This window comes from Galeopterus variegatus, unplaced genomic scaffold (genome assembly GCF_000696425.1).
Source record: "Galeopterus variegatus unplaced genomic scaffold, G_variegatus-3.0.2 Scaffold622, whole genome shotgun sequence".
NCBI lineage: Eukaryota > Metazoa > Chordata > Mammalia > Dermoptera > Cynocephalidae > Galeopterus > Galeopterus variegatus.
Window position 1 is genome coordinate 418,165 of NW_007726733.1, and position 13,737 is coordinate 431,901.

The following is a 13,737-nucleotide window of genomic DNA, read 5'->3' on the forward strand; positions in this document are numbered from 1 at the left end:
CATGTGCTGCTCCTTGCCAGAAATAGGTTGGGAAGAAAACAGGTAGTTGGAATTGATGATGTACAGCCTCAGTATAGAAAGGATTGGTAGGAAAGAGTAAACCTTAACAAGGTGAATTGGTGTCCTGTATCTGCATATATGAACCATCATATATGAATCTGCAATTGCTGTGTAAAATAAGGAGCGCTCTGCCAACCTGTAAACCAATAATACTTCTTGACTTGGAATGTCACTTCACTTTTATGGATGACAGTTTCCTCTTTTTTTTTTTGATATTTTCTGTGTTGTGTCAGATAATTGGTAGATGTGTGGTTGTGTTTACTGATTTTAGGCTTTCTATTTGTTTGGATTTTGTGTGGTGGCGTCTGCTTTCCTTCCTGACCTCTCAAAGGGGAATATGCCATTTAGTTTGCATTTGTATTTTTGTGGGATTGATGATCACTGATTTGATTGTGAAAATGTCTTTTCCAGCTTTTAATTATTCTCATCAAATGTCACATATTTTCTAATCACATGCACTCCCTCACCACAGAGGCACATATCCACTTGGCCTTATAGCTGTTCTCCATGGCAGTACTGTAGTTAAGTTCCTTAGAACTTTATCAGGAATGAATTAGAAAACCGTACTTACTGGAGCCTATGAGCTGCTTTATGCTATGTAGTCTGGACTTTGCATTGTAGAGCACTGCTGATGTAGGTCAGATTAGAGACCTTTCTATATTAATGCCTCCTGGTACTGTTTTAAGATACCTACAGTGTCTGCTTTTACATCTGTGCGTATGTCGTGAACCTCCTTATCGGCTCTGCATGAAGTTGCTGGTTTGGGTTAGCAGATGTGCCTGTCAGCTAGCATGCGTAGTGTCCAAATTCCATAAACTTAATAAGGTTTCAAGGGTTGTGTGATTCCTAAGCTCTGTGTCTTTCCTACCCTTATACCTTCAAAAGGTGAGAAATGGTATTTATACATCCAAAGTGTGTCTAGTAAACATAGCTTTTTGTTTCTTTTAACGTAGACTGTCAAGGATAATTAATGGTGGTAAGCAGGCCTGGAGCCTCAAATTCTATAAATCTCATTCTTAAAACTTTGATTCTCATGTTGGCAAAAACAAATACCTGTGGATTGTCCTTAGGGCTTTTAATCAGACACCTGAGCTGCTGTTAGCTAACCTCTAGTGAAGCATTAATCTAAAGCCAAATTGGTCTTCTGAAGTATCAGTTATGCTTTTTGGGTTTAGAAAATACTTAGGTGTTAGTCTAGTCTTCCCACTCATGAATCAATATGTTTTCATATCTGAGACCCTCAGCTTTTTTTCTTTTTAAAAATGATTTTTAGTGTTTTGAGTGTATCCTACATTGTTCTGTATTGGCTTCACTAGGTTGGTAGGAAAAATTTTAATTGCCAGTTAACAAACAGCAGTGGGTTAGGATATAGAAATAAAATCATGGTAACATCACTGCTGGGTTTCCTTAAGCCTCTACCTAATTATTCATATTGAAAATGCATACCCCTCATATCTTGCTTCTGGAAGGCAATCAGAGGGGCCCTGTCTATCCCATTATGGTTGGATTTTAAACATACCTGCGTTTCCCTTATTTTGGGGACTGATTAGTTTTTTAAAAAGATTTTTCTTTTATTAATGAGTTATTTTGATATTAATGCTAGGAAAAGGGAGAATCTAGAACATCTTGAAGTTGAAATACAAATATTTTCTTGGTTTGGGAGAATTTAAACAGTCTATGCAACCCATCAGGTGGTGAGAAATAGCCTTCTATAGTTCCACTAAACTTGCAGTGACTTTGATGCCTCCCCAAATTTCTTGCATTGCTGCTTGTTAACACCCAGCTTTTAACTGAGTGTTTGCTCCTGATAGTTTAGGAAATTTTCATGTTGCACCACACTGTCAAGTTTTATTTTGTTTTTTTAATGTGGATGAGAGTTTTGAAACAAGCGTGGTACTGTAATCCTACCTGATAAGAGAGTTCTGGAATGAGAATTATTTTTTAAGTGGGAGAGCTCTCCATTTTAATGTTTCTAAAGTTTTTAATATGAACTTGGAAAAGGGAGGGAAAGAAAAAGTATGTTTACTAAAAAGCAGTGTCTACTTGTTCATGGTTGAATGAAAAGAAAAGACTCTTAGGTTTTATGTTGCCATGTTAAGCACGAGAGGGATGCTTGACAGCATGCTAATTGAAGCCAGAGCAAGTAGGTCTCCATTAGGTAATCAGGAACTCTTCAGGTGAAAGCTGAGGAACCGACTGATTAGTCATTGGTTACAAAGTGTTGGCTGGCTTAAGCACCCAAAGAAAAGAATGCAGCAGCCTAACTTAGTGTTAACCTAGGTTTCTGAATTTGAAGCTGACCTTTTTCCAACCCTACTTCACACACCCAAAACTGTCCATTTTCTTCAGACCAAAGAGCAAAAAGGAAGAAGAAAAACAAAACAACAAAAAAACACATACCAATCTATGTCACTCAAGTATAATTTTGTGGTGAGATTTTTGTTTGTTTTCTTTGTATTGCTCTTGAGAGTCCTTTCTCAGCACATTATTCTGCCCTTGCCTCTGTCTTCCTTGAGGCACCTCTGTTCTGGATGCTACCCCTGGGATCTCTACTGCTGTTATGTGAATGATAGGATGTAAGTGACCATTGTAGTAAGGGCTCTTTGTAAAAAATTCAAAATTTTAAATTTAAAAAAGGATGTTGTATACATTTTATAGTCTGGCTATCAGTTTGATAACTTGCTGTCAGGTATGTTTCTCAATCTGTATTTATCCATCGCATCAATAAATGTTAATGATAAAACACTCATCTGATTGTTATTTATGTGTACTGTCTTCAAATAGTCCTTAGTCTTTAGCTGTCATTTTATTGATAGGGTTATAGTTTTGCTTCAGTTTTGATAGTAATATGTTCCTTCTTATTGTGCAAGATCCTATGGGAATTGAGTTCATTGGAAAGACCTAAGATTTGGTCATCACAGTGAACCTGGTAGTATAAAGTATGTTGCAGTCAGAGGGAAAAAATACTCTATATTGTGTAAATACCAGCAGAGTAACTTGTACACAATAAATTATAGCTCTAACAGATGATAGCAACATGAATTGCATATCTAGCAAGCACTATCAACATGATTCATAATTGTATGAATCAATTTTTCTTTGAAAAACCTGAAATGTTAGTATAGACATACTAATACATTTGGAAGAAAATATGCTTTGAAGAAAAATAACATTCTTGATGGTGCCTGGAAAAATTGATAGTGAATGCTCATCCTCATCGTGGGACATAATAAAACCACCTACACAAGGTAAATTTTGTAAATCACACTTAAAGGGAAAGAACTTTTATGCTAAAGTACTTTAAACTTATAACACAAAGTTATATAGCAGCAGCTATAGTTTAAAGCTTTAAAAGAAAAAATGAGATACACTTGAAAAAAAGTCACGAGTTCTGTTCATTCCTTCTTTCATTTTCAAAAATAAGGTAACTTATGGGGCTGGCCTGGTGGCGCACTGGAGAGTGCCGCTTGGGAGCGCGGTGGCACTCCCGCCGAGGGTTCGGATCCCATGTGGAGACCGGTTCCTGCTCACTGGCTGAGCGAGGTGCGGGCGCAGCACCGAGGGTTGCGATCCCGTTGCTGGTCCCTGGTACGGGCGCGACACCGAGGGTTGCGATCCCATTACCGGTCAGTAAAAAAGACAAAAAGGAAAAAAAAAATAAGGTAACTTAAAATTTTTGTTTGCTTTGCCTTTCCCGAAATTTTTGTGCAAGTTGCTGACAGTGTAGGAATTTGGATCTGGTTTGTCATCCTTGTGAATTGATGAGGTATAAATCAATTTAGAGTTTTGTATAGCAGGAGCCCCAATTATAGTGTTTGTTAAGCTAATTGTTACACAGCTAGGCTTCATCTTATGAACAATGTCTACATCACATCCTGGTGTCCTGGACACAGAGCTAAATAAGATTGGCTTGATCTCTACCATTCAACATTCTGTAGAAAATTTGAAGCCCTTTCAAAGACTTATGTGGATTCTCTTAGAGGCTTGTATTCATAGTAATCTCTGGGTCTTGGGGCCTACTTTTGCTGAATTTATTTAGTTTATGGGTTGTTACATTGTCCTACTTGTTCTGTTTTTGTTACTGTGGAATCTCAACCTGTTCATTTCACATAACACTCGCAACCAACAGATAATCAAAAAAGTGCTGAGAAGTTAAAATTGAATACTAAGATATACCTTTTCTGAAAAGTACTTTCAGGCACTCCCCTGCCTTTCATTTATTCCTTTACAAAATAATATCTACTAAGTGCTGTTATGTACTGTTTACTGATGGGAATATGGCAGTAAACAAGCAAGCTCTCTTCAAAGAATTTACAAATCAGTAAAACAGTATGTTAGATGGTGATGAGTACTTTGGGAATGTAAAGCAGGGAAAGGGGGATAGGGATTGTGTGTGTGTGTGCAGGTAAGCAAAGTTTTTGCAATTGGAAAAAAAGTGGCTAAGGAAGGGCTCATGAGGTTACATTTTATTAAGCACCCAAAGGAGGTGAGAAAGCAAGCCATGGGTCTAGCTGGGATTAAGATCACTCCAGGGTCATTCTAGGAAACATCTGAAACATCGGAAGTTCTGAGATGAGAACATGCTGGTGTGTTTGAGAAGTCGCAAGGAGTCCAGTGTAGCTGGTATGAAAATAGAGGGCAGGGGTGCAGTAGTGGCATTTGAGGTTAGAAAGGCAATAGAAAGCCAGATACTGCAGGGCATTGTAGGCGTGGTAAAGATCTGAGTGAATGGGACAGACACCACTGGGAAGTTTTGAGCAGAGAAGTTACATCCAACTTAGGTTTTAAAATGTTCATTTGGGCTGCCATCTTAAAAATAGATTTTAAGAGTCAAGGGGGCTCTCAACAATTTAGGTAAGGGATGAAGGTGGCTTGGACAGGTTGGAAATAATGAAGGTAATGGCAAGTGGTGATATATCTCGAAGGTGGAGCCACTAGGATATGCTATAAGGTGGAAGAGAAAGAAGTCAAGGATGACTCCCAGTGTTTGGTGTGACCAACTGGAAGGATAGGGTTATCACGTATTGAGATAGGAATGACTATGGGAGGAGCAAGAGGTTGTTTTTGACATTAAATTTGAAATGCCAATTAGGCATCCAAGTGGAGATGTCTACTGGACAGATGGATATAGAGTCTGAAGTTCAAAGGAGGGGTCCAGGCTGGAGATGTTCATTTGGGAGTCATCAGCTTATGAATGGGATGATACAGAGTAAGATAACCAAGGGAGTGTTAGAAGAAAAGAGAAGTGTCCAGGAAGTGCTCAGAACTTGGAGGAAATGAAAAGGAAGAGGGAAGAGACAAAGATTCTGGGATTCTGAGACTGTGAGGTAGGAGGAAAACTAGGAAGAGTATGGATATCTAGAAAGTGTTTTAAGGAGGGACTGGCCAAGATGTCAGATGTCGCATAATGATCTTGTAAGATGAGGGAAAACTTCGCTGGAATTAGCAAGGTCTGAAAACTTCATTGAAATTAGCAAGTGAAGGTCATTGATAAAACTTGACTAGCAATTTAGCATTGGGGGGAACCTATCTGGAAAGGGTTCAAGAGAGAATGGGAGAAGCTGGAGACAGCATGTCGCGACAGCTGTTCTGAGTTTTGTTATAAAGAGGAGTAGGTAGACAAATGGGGCAGTAGCTGGAGGAAGAGGTAAGATCAAGATTTTTGCTGTTTTTTTTTTAAAAGATGACCGGTAAAGGGATCTCAACACTTGGCTTGGTGTCGTCAGCACCACGCTCAGCCAGTGAGCCAATGGGCCATCCCTGTATAGGATCTGAAGCTGCGGCCTTGGTGTTATCAGCACCACACTCTCCCGAGTGAGCCACAGGCTGGCCCAGATTTTTGCTGTTTTTAAGATGAAAGAAATTGCGGCTTGTGTGTATACTGATGGGAAAGATCCAGTAGATAAAATGGGATTTAGTGTGCAAGTGGAGGATTTTGCCTCCGATAGGAGCAAGGTCAGTTAAGTCACAATAGACAGAAGGCAGAGAATATTGGCAGAATTACAGTCTTGGGTTGATGTGGTGACAGCTTGTGAAAGTTCTCTTCTGACACAAAGATTTCTTTCTTTCTTTTTATAAAAACTAACCCAGCTGCCCTTGTAGCACCAGCTTGCGTTGTTAGCCCTTTTTCTTCTGTCCTTTTTCTCACCTTTCTCTAGGATTAGCCTTCAAAACCCCAAATTCTCAAAAATTCTCTTTCCTTCAAGAGTTTATCTTCCAAACCCCTATTTACAGCCTCAGGTCCATTTTAATCTCTTTAATAGCTAGCAAAGTGTTCAGTGAATTAAAACTTTGTTAAACAGTAATAAGAATTTGCCAATATCTTGACCCTTTAATAATATCTGCTCCCCTCCTCCCTGCCCTAGAAGAGGTTCTTTTTTTTTTGGTGGCTGCCTGGTATGGGGATCTGAACCCTTGGCCTTGGTATTACACCATGGTCTAATCAACTGAGCTAACCAGCCAGTCCAAAAGTGGTTCTAAATAGTAATTTTTTTGTCTGTCTTGGACTTAGCAGAAGGGTTTTTTTTTTCTCCAACTAAGACCTTCAGTAGCCCCTCTAAGTCTTTGTTGTATCCCTATCTATTCCCATGTCTATTCACATTGGTCACTTATAGTAGTTTTAATATTCCTTTTTGATATCACCATATTTGGTTGCAGATTCTAATTCTCCAATTTTCTGTAATGTGACTGCCTAGTTAGTTTTGAGTTATAGGGTGTTCATAACAAAATGTCTTCTTTGTACCCTTTCTGAGGGTTGGAATGTTTGCTTATGTATATAAATTATTGTTGCTATTAATATTATGTTTGTATTGCATCCACAGTCCCAAACTGTTTTAGAATGTTCACTCCAAGAGAGCAGGTTTATCTTGTTCTCTTTTGTGGTTCCCAGTGCCTAACTCTTAGGTGCTCAATACATGTTTGTTGAACAAATGAATTTCAGGAAAGGGTCTTCTGCCCTAGTCTCTGGAAACAGTATATGCTGTCTCTCCCCTCCCTTTTTGTTCTAATCAATTCTTGCCCCTAAACAAACTGCTTTTCTTTTCTTTTTTGGCTGCTGGCCAGTATGGGGATCTGAACCTTTGACCTTGGTGTTACTAGCACCAGGCTCTAACCAAGTGAGCTAGCTGGCTAGTTCCAGGCTGCCTTTCTTGAGGGCTGTAGATTCTCTATGTTCATCTTCACAGTGAATCATGTGCACCTGCTCATTGGTCATGGATAGAGTATCTTACTTAAATGAAAGTGACAGCAAATAAGGGAGGTTGGGATGCAAAAAAACTTGAAGGGGTATGGGGAGAAAGCATTGGATTATTTCTACAAGAGAAGTGGAGATAACAGAAGAAAGATTCTTAGAACTAAAAATTCTTAAAGGATGAGAAAATTGGTATTGTGTCTGTCATTTCTCTAATACCTGCATTATTTAGCATGGATTGTAGAAAACTGTAGAGAATCAGAACACATAGTTTATGAGAAGCAGGGCCTATACCAGAACTCGTATTTCTTTTTTCTCGGTCCAATGTTCCTTACCATATGGGAGGCAATAAGGGATAAAGGATGAGGGTTGGGTTTGAATTTGCCTCTCTCAACCATCTACTAGCAAAGGGCCCTTTCTGTTCCGTGGTCATTTTATCTGTAAAATGGAGATGATAATAATAACCTCTACCTCTTAGAGTTGCTCTGAAAAATGAATTTATATATGTAATTCCCCAATTCATAATAGACACCCAAAACACGTTGAAGGGAGCCGTACACCAAATGTTCAGTAAATGTATTGAACTACTTACAAAAGAAAACTAAAGCCTTTTCATGTGTGAACAGTAAGAGTCAAATGTACAGTGATCCTTCAGCCTCTTCCGATTTTATACCCACTGTGTAGGCGTGGTGAGGTAACAGCAGCTACCTCTGTCTATCCGAACCCAGACAGAGATGCCCAAAGCGACCAAACACGCCACACTGCCAGGTGGAAAGCCCTCGGTGGCTAGCGACTGCCCACGGCTCACTCTCCCCGGGGCGGAGTTGTTGACAGACAGCTCAACTTGGCCATTCGAGCCACGCATTTTCTCAGTGCTCCGCCCTCCCAGACATGATAGGTAGCGGGCCTCGGCCAATGGCAACACACCGCCGTGGTGCAGTAGCCAATCAGCGGTTAGGATTCCGGAAAGGCGGAGGGCCGAGTTAGGAGCTGCTGGCGCTGCCAGAGGACTGCTAGTGGCGCTGCACAGCGCGGCGGCAGAGGTAAGATGGCGGCGCTGCTTGCTCTTCGCCCTTGCAGTTAGGCTGCTGCTTCGCCACTTCTGTCGGCTCACAGCTACTATTTCGCCTCAAGCAGCGTCGGAGTCGCTCTTGTTCTTTTAGGCTCCCAGGAGCCAGGTTCTCCGGTGCCTGGAGCCGTAGGACAAAATGGCGCTTGCACGGGCCGCCGAGGCCGGGCAGGGCCCCGCCATGAGCTCTGAGGCGGGCCTGGACAAAAGCGGCGTGCCCGGAGGCGGGGGCGGGGCGCGGTGCTGCGGCGTGCCCGGCGCGTGGGGCCGGCGCCGGCTCTTCCCTTAGTGCTACAGCGTTGCGAGTCCTGGAGATATACCTTCAAGGTGGTGGGGGTCCGGGTGGGAGAAGTTAAGGGGAGGCAAAATTCCAAGTGCCTGGGGAGACTGGGGGGATGGCGGCGGGGAGATAGGGAGTGTACGATGCGAGACCGACTCTGCCCTTTGGAAACTGCCCGAGCGGTGTGTCCGGATGTTGTGGGGCAGGAATTTTCGCGAAGGGTGAGGGCTTTTTGATCTTTCGTGTGACCCTACAGGTTTTGGTATGAACAGGATTCGGATTCACGTCTTGCCAACCAATCGGGGGAGGATCACCCCAGTGCCTAGGTCTCAGGAGCTCCTATCTTGTTCGTTCACTCATCGCCCATGCTCTCAACCTCGTCTGGAGGGGCAAGAGTTTTGTCTTAAGCATATCCTTGAAGACAAGAATGCACCGTTCAAGCAGTGTAGTTATATATCGACGAAGAATGGAAAAAGATGTCCCAGTGCTGCTCCAAAGCCAGAGAAGAAAGATGGGTATAGATATATATGTCGTTTGTACTTTTAGTCTTAAAATGACAGGGGGGTGTGATATGATATGGGCTTGGGTATAGCTGCTGAGTCACTTGCTTGTAAAATTGGGGTTATGGATATGTCCTTGGAAAATTAAATAAAACATTAAAACGGTGAAAACTGAAGGATATCTGAGTTGGGTCACTTAGTTCATCTCTTTAGATCTTTTCCCTTATCTGTAAAATGAAGGCATATTTGAAATTATTCTTAATGCTGGAGTGCTTGGCTCTTCATGAACTTTGTTAATATGCAGATTTGTATATGTGTATATTCTTCTGTAAAAGGCTTCACAGATTTCATCATATACGCAAAGATATATGCAAAAACGTGACTTGACAGTTTTGTTTGACTTGAAAATTTTCAAGTTTTAAAATTGTGTCCCATATCTTATTACCTATAGTGGATTGATGATAAAATGTAGAGTTGCCTTCCAGAATCAAAATTGAAAGATGAAGGTATCTCTTGATTTGTTAAGAGGTGATGTCCACATCGTAATGTAAAGTTGTTATGTTTTGTTTGATGGATACAGCAGTGGATTTCGCTACCTGCATTTCTCTTTAATAACACCAAATGACTTGACCTTGGGCCAGTTAAATTCCTCTGACTCACTGGCCTTTTTAGAAATGAATGTAATACTCATTTTAATTCCCTAAAAAAATGATCTAAAGATTGGTGACTATGAAAATCATAGAACCCTTTCAAGAAGAGACCTCTAAAATATTAATATTTTGTCTCTTCAGGGTGTCCTTCTGTGCTGAACATGCCCGTAGGAATGCCCTGGCACTTCATGCTCAAATGAAAAAGACCAACTCAGGGCCTATGGGTGAAACACTCTTGTGCCAGCTGAGCTCATATGCTAAGACAGAGCTGGGATCACAGACTCCAGAAAGTAGCCGCAGTGAAGCCAGCCGAATATTGGGTAAGGATCTTCTCTCCTAGAATGAAAACCAAGGAAGAAGGTTAAGAAAACTTATATTAGTTTAGCACAGTGCCTTAAGCATATTGGGCAGTATTATTTATTTGCTGGGAATTTGATGATAATTCCAGGATTGCTGTGGTGTTCACCAATTCTTTTGAATTTGAAGTAGTGTTTGCTTAGGTTTACTCTCTTGAGTTGATGACCTTTTAAGTGTTTTTATTTGCCAGTGCATTTGTACTAAGTCTTTTTTTTTTAATTTTAAAGATTTGGGTTGATATGTTAAGTAACTTAATTTTGTGTGGTGAAGTTACAGAGGGAGTCTTTAATGACTGCTCTCCCTTTCCTCAGATGAAGACAGCTGGAGTGATGGTGAGCAGGAACCTGTTACTGTGGATCAGACATGGAGAGGTGACCCTGACAGCGAAGCTGATAGCATAGACAGTGATCAAGAAGATCCACTAAAGTAAGTTGTAACTCCACATAAGACCTTTGAATATTTTATATAGTTAGTATATGGAATGTTCTGCGTATGCTGTTAATAGATTAATAACCTAGGAGGGTTGAAGATAGCTATTTGTGAGCAATAACAGCTTTAATAAAGTGTCATAGTTCATCATCTTGCTTCAAGGAAGAATATAATTCTTTTTTGAAAGTCTAGTCATTTGGTGAAATTTTTGAAAATCAAACTGTACACATGAGAAATGGTAGGGGAGAAAATAGGAAATTTCAGATCAGTTGAACAATTTGTCTCTGTGGGTCAGATTTCTCACTTGTCATTAACCCCTGTGCATCAAATTCAAATTTAATTTTTTAGTGGTTTTATTTTTGAGAAAATTTTCATTTCATTTTGCTTCTCCCAAGGGATGGATGTTTATTTCAATATACACTGCAGCCTATTATTGTAAGTGCTTCGAACCTGCCAGCCATTGACTTCTTGAAGCAGTGTAATTCGTTATCCATGTCTCCTGAACGTTCCTTGTTACTATACCTTATGGTAGATGGTACAGCACCAATGCAAAGAGGGCTGTTTGTGGAAATGGGTTCACTGCAATTGCCAATTGTCATGTCTCTTTTTGAAAGGAATCTTTTTTTTGCAAAATCCAACCTTTCATTGAAAATGTGGCTTCATCTTCTACTCTTATGGTCTGTGGAAATCACAGAAAGTGGCTACTGCTGTTATTGGAATTTTGGCTCATACCATGGTTGATATCTACAATTTCTGTTGTGAAGTATGTGATGATTATTTTGAACTGCATCTGAGACAGTTTGAGTCCTATTGGAACAAGTATAAAGCAAAGTGCAAGACCACAGGAGGAGTTTGCTGTGATACATTGCAGTCATATTTGACTGAATTTATGTGGTGCAGTTGATTTGGAAATAATTCTTTCAATTCCCTTTTACTGCATATATCATAATAATTTCTTCTTAATTAATATGATATTTCGATTTTTGGTTTTAGCGTGTTTTAGTACAAATATCCAGGAACAAATTCTTCCATTGAATATATCTCAGAGACATGTTGTTCAATTGATGCCAAAGTTTGTGGACATAGGCATGTAGAAAGTGGATTGAGAAATGCTCAGACCAGTTAGTGTTAGTACAAATATCCAGGAACAAATTCTTCCATTGAATATATCTCAGAGACATGTTGTTCAATCGATGCCAAAGTTTGTGGACATAGGCATGTAGAAAGTGGATTGAGAAATGCTCAGACCAGTTAGTGTAGAGAAAGTGAATGTCAATAGGTGCTTGGCCTAAACCAATAATAATGAGGTGAATAATGAGGAGGTGATTGTACTTGAATAACTATTTATTTTGTGAAATTCCGTATTTATGTTTCTTTTCTAAGTCTTATTTTATTTTTGACATATAATAATTGTGCATCTTTATGGGGTACAGTGTGATGTTTCAATACATTGTGTAATAATCAAGTCAGGGTAATTAGTATATCACCTCAGACATTTATTATTTCTTTGTGGATTTTTTTTAAGAAAAATAAAAAGGTGTTCAAGAGTTTGCTTTGGTTTCATGCCTAAGGAAGAGAATTCAGTTTAGAAACCCAGAAGTGAGTAATCATCCTAATTACTTATATCTTACTAAGGTTTTGCTCTTCACTTGACCTGTGATCACCTTAGGAGTTGTAGAAACATAAAAAATTGCCATTCCAAAGTCTCATATTTCTAGATCTCATGCTTTGGGTTTAGTTTTTCTTATTTTTTTTTTTCTTTCTGACTTGTGTCTCTTAACACTTCCTAGTGACAGTTGAGGTATAAGTAATATAGATAGTGGGAGGAGGGGTAATGAATTTCTAGACTTAACTGTTAGAATAGCATTTTTTTTTTCCTTTTTGTCTTTTTTCATGACCGGTAACGGGATCGCAACCCATGGTGTCGCAACCCACGGTGTCGCGCCCGTACCGCGACCGGCAACGGGATCGCAACCCATGGTGTCGCAACCCACGGTGTCGCGCCCGTACCGCGACCGGCAACGGGATCGCAACCCTCGGTGTCGCGCCTGCACCGCGCTCAACCAATGAGCGGACCGGTCTCTGTATGGGATCCGAACCCTTGGCGGGAGCGCCGCTGCGCTCTCAAGCGCCGCACTCTACCGAGTGCGCCGCTGGGCCGGCCCTAGAATAGCATTTTCTTCATTACCTTGGATTCTGCAGTTTATAAGAAGTCATTTAGGGTTACATTTTCTGAGTAGACTATTTTCGTCCATTTTTATTGAGTAATCTCAGTGTAGTTGATTATTCAGGAAGTACAAGTTTAGAAGGTTCACCTAAGTAGTTTATTTACTTGTTTATTTTTTTGGGTGGCTGGCTGGTATGGGGATCTGCATCTAAGTTTAAAAACGGAATGTTTGTTTTCTAACAGAATTCTCTCACAGTAATAACTTATATGAAACATATTCTTTTTTTTCCCCCTTCCATTGTGGTTCTAGATGGCCAAACTTGCTGCTTTGAAGAGATGTATGCTCTGTAGGGTCACAAAGTGAGTGTCCTTTGGTGTGGTAAACACTCAGCTTTGAAGGTCCAGAAATTTGAGTTTGTCAGTAGTAATCTATAGTGGATCAGTCTCTAGGGGGCACTTTTCATGCTAATTTAACTTAAAGAACTGCTATGTAAAGCAGACTACCAGTTAATTTTATGAGAAATATAAATGCTACAAGGATTAGGCAACTGATATCAGTCTCCTAGAAAAAAACATATTCAAAAGGGAAAATAAAGCCCCAAATGTGCTCAACTATTAGGCAATTAAATATAAAGCTTTCCTTAATTTTCCCAATGAGATTAGCCAAAAAAAAATTAGGTCCTCTAAATATATGCATTGAGGGCTGGCCCATGGCTCACTTGGGAGAGCATGGTGCTAACAACACCAAGTCAAGGGTTAAGATCTCCTTACCGGTCATCCTTTAAAAACAAAACAAAATATATGGGCAGAGCCCGTGGCGCACTCGGGAGAGTGCGGTGCTGGGAAAGCGCAGCAGCGCTCCCGCTGTGGGTTCGGATCCTATATAGGGATGACCGGTGTGCTCACAGCGCTCACTGGCTGAGCGCGGTGCGGCTGGTCTCAAAAAGGACAAAAAAAAAAAAAAAAAAAAAAAAAAATATATATATATATATATATATATATATATATATATATATATATATATATATATATATTT

The 13,737-nt window shown here is 40.1% G+C and overlaps 1 protein-coding gene across 2 annotated transcripts in view; it reads left to right on the forward strand.

The window, feature by feature from the left end:
• Window positions 1-8,270: 8,270 nt before the first annotated feature.
• Window positions 8,271-13,737, forward strand: part of KANSL2 (KAT8 regulatory NSL complex subunit 2) — a 26,604-nt gene continuing 21,137 nt past the window's right edge. Inside the window, exons 1-4 of one of the 2 annotated variants that reach the window (XM_008570685.1) lie at window positions 8,271-8,292; window positions 8,855-9,113; window positions 9,890-10,068; window positions 10,417-10,531. In XM_008570685.1, coding sequence (XP_008568907.1) covers window positions 8,863-9,113; window positions 9,890-10,068; window positions 10,417-10,531 — 545 coding nt within the window. In that variant the 5' untranslated portion in view covers window positions 8,271-8,292; window positions 8,855-8,862. Of the gene's footprint in view, window positions 8,293-8,683; window positions 9,114-9,889; window positions 10,069-10,416; window positions 10,532-13,737 lie in introns of those variants that run through there. The other variant, XM_008570686.1, reaches the window with a different exon arrangement.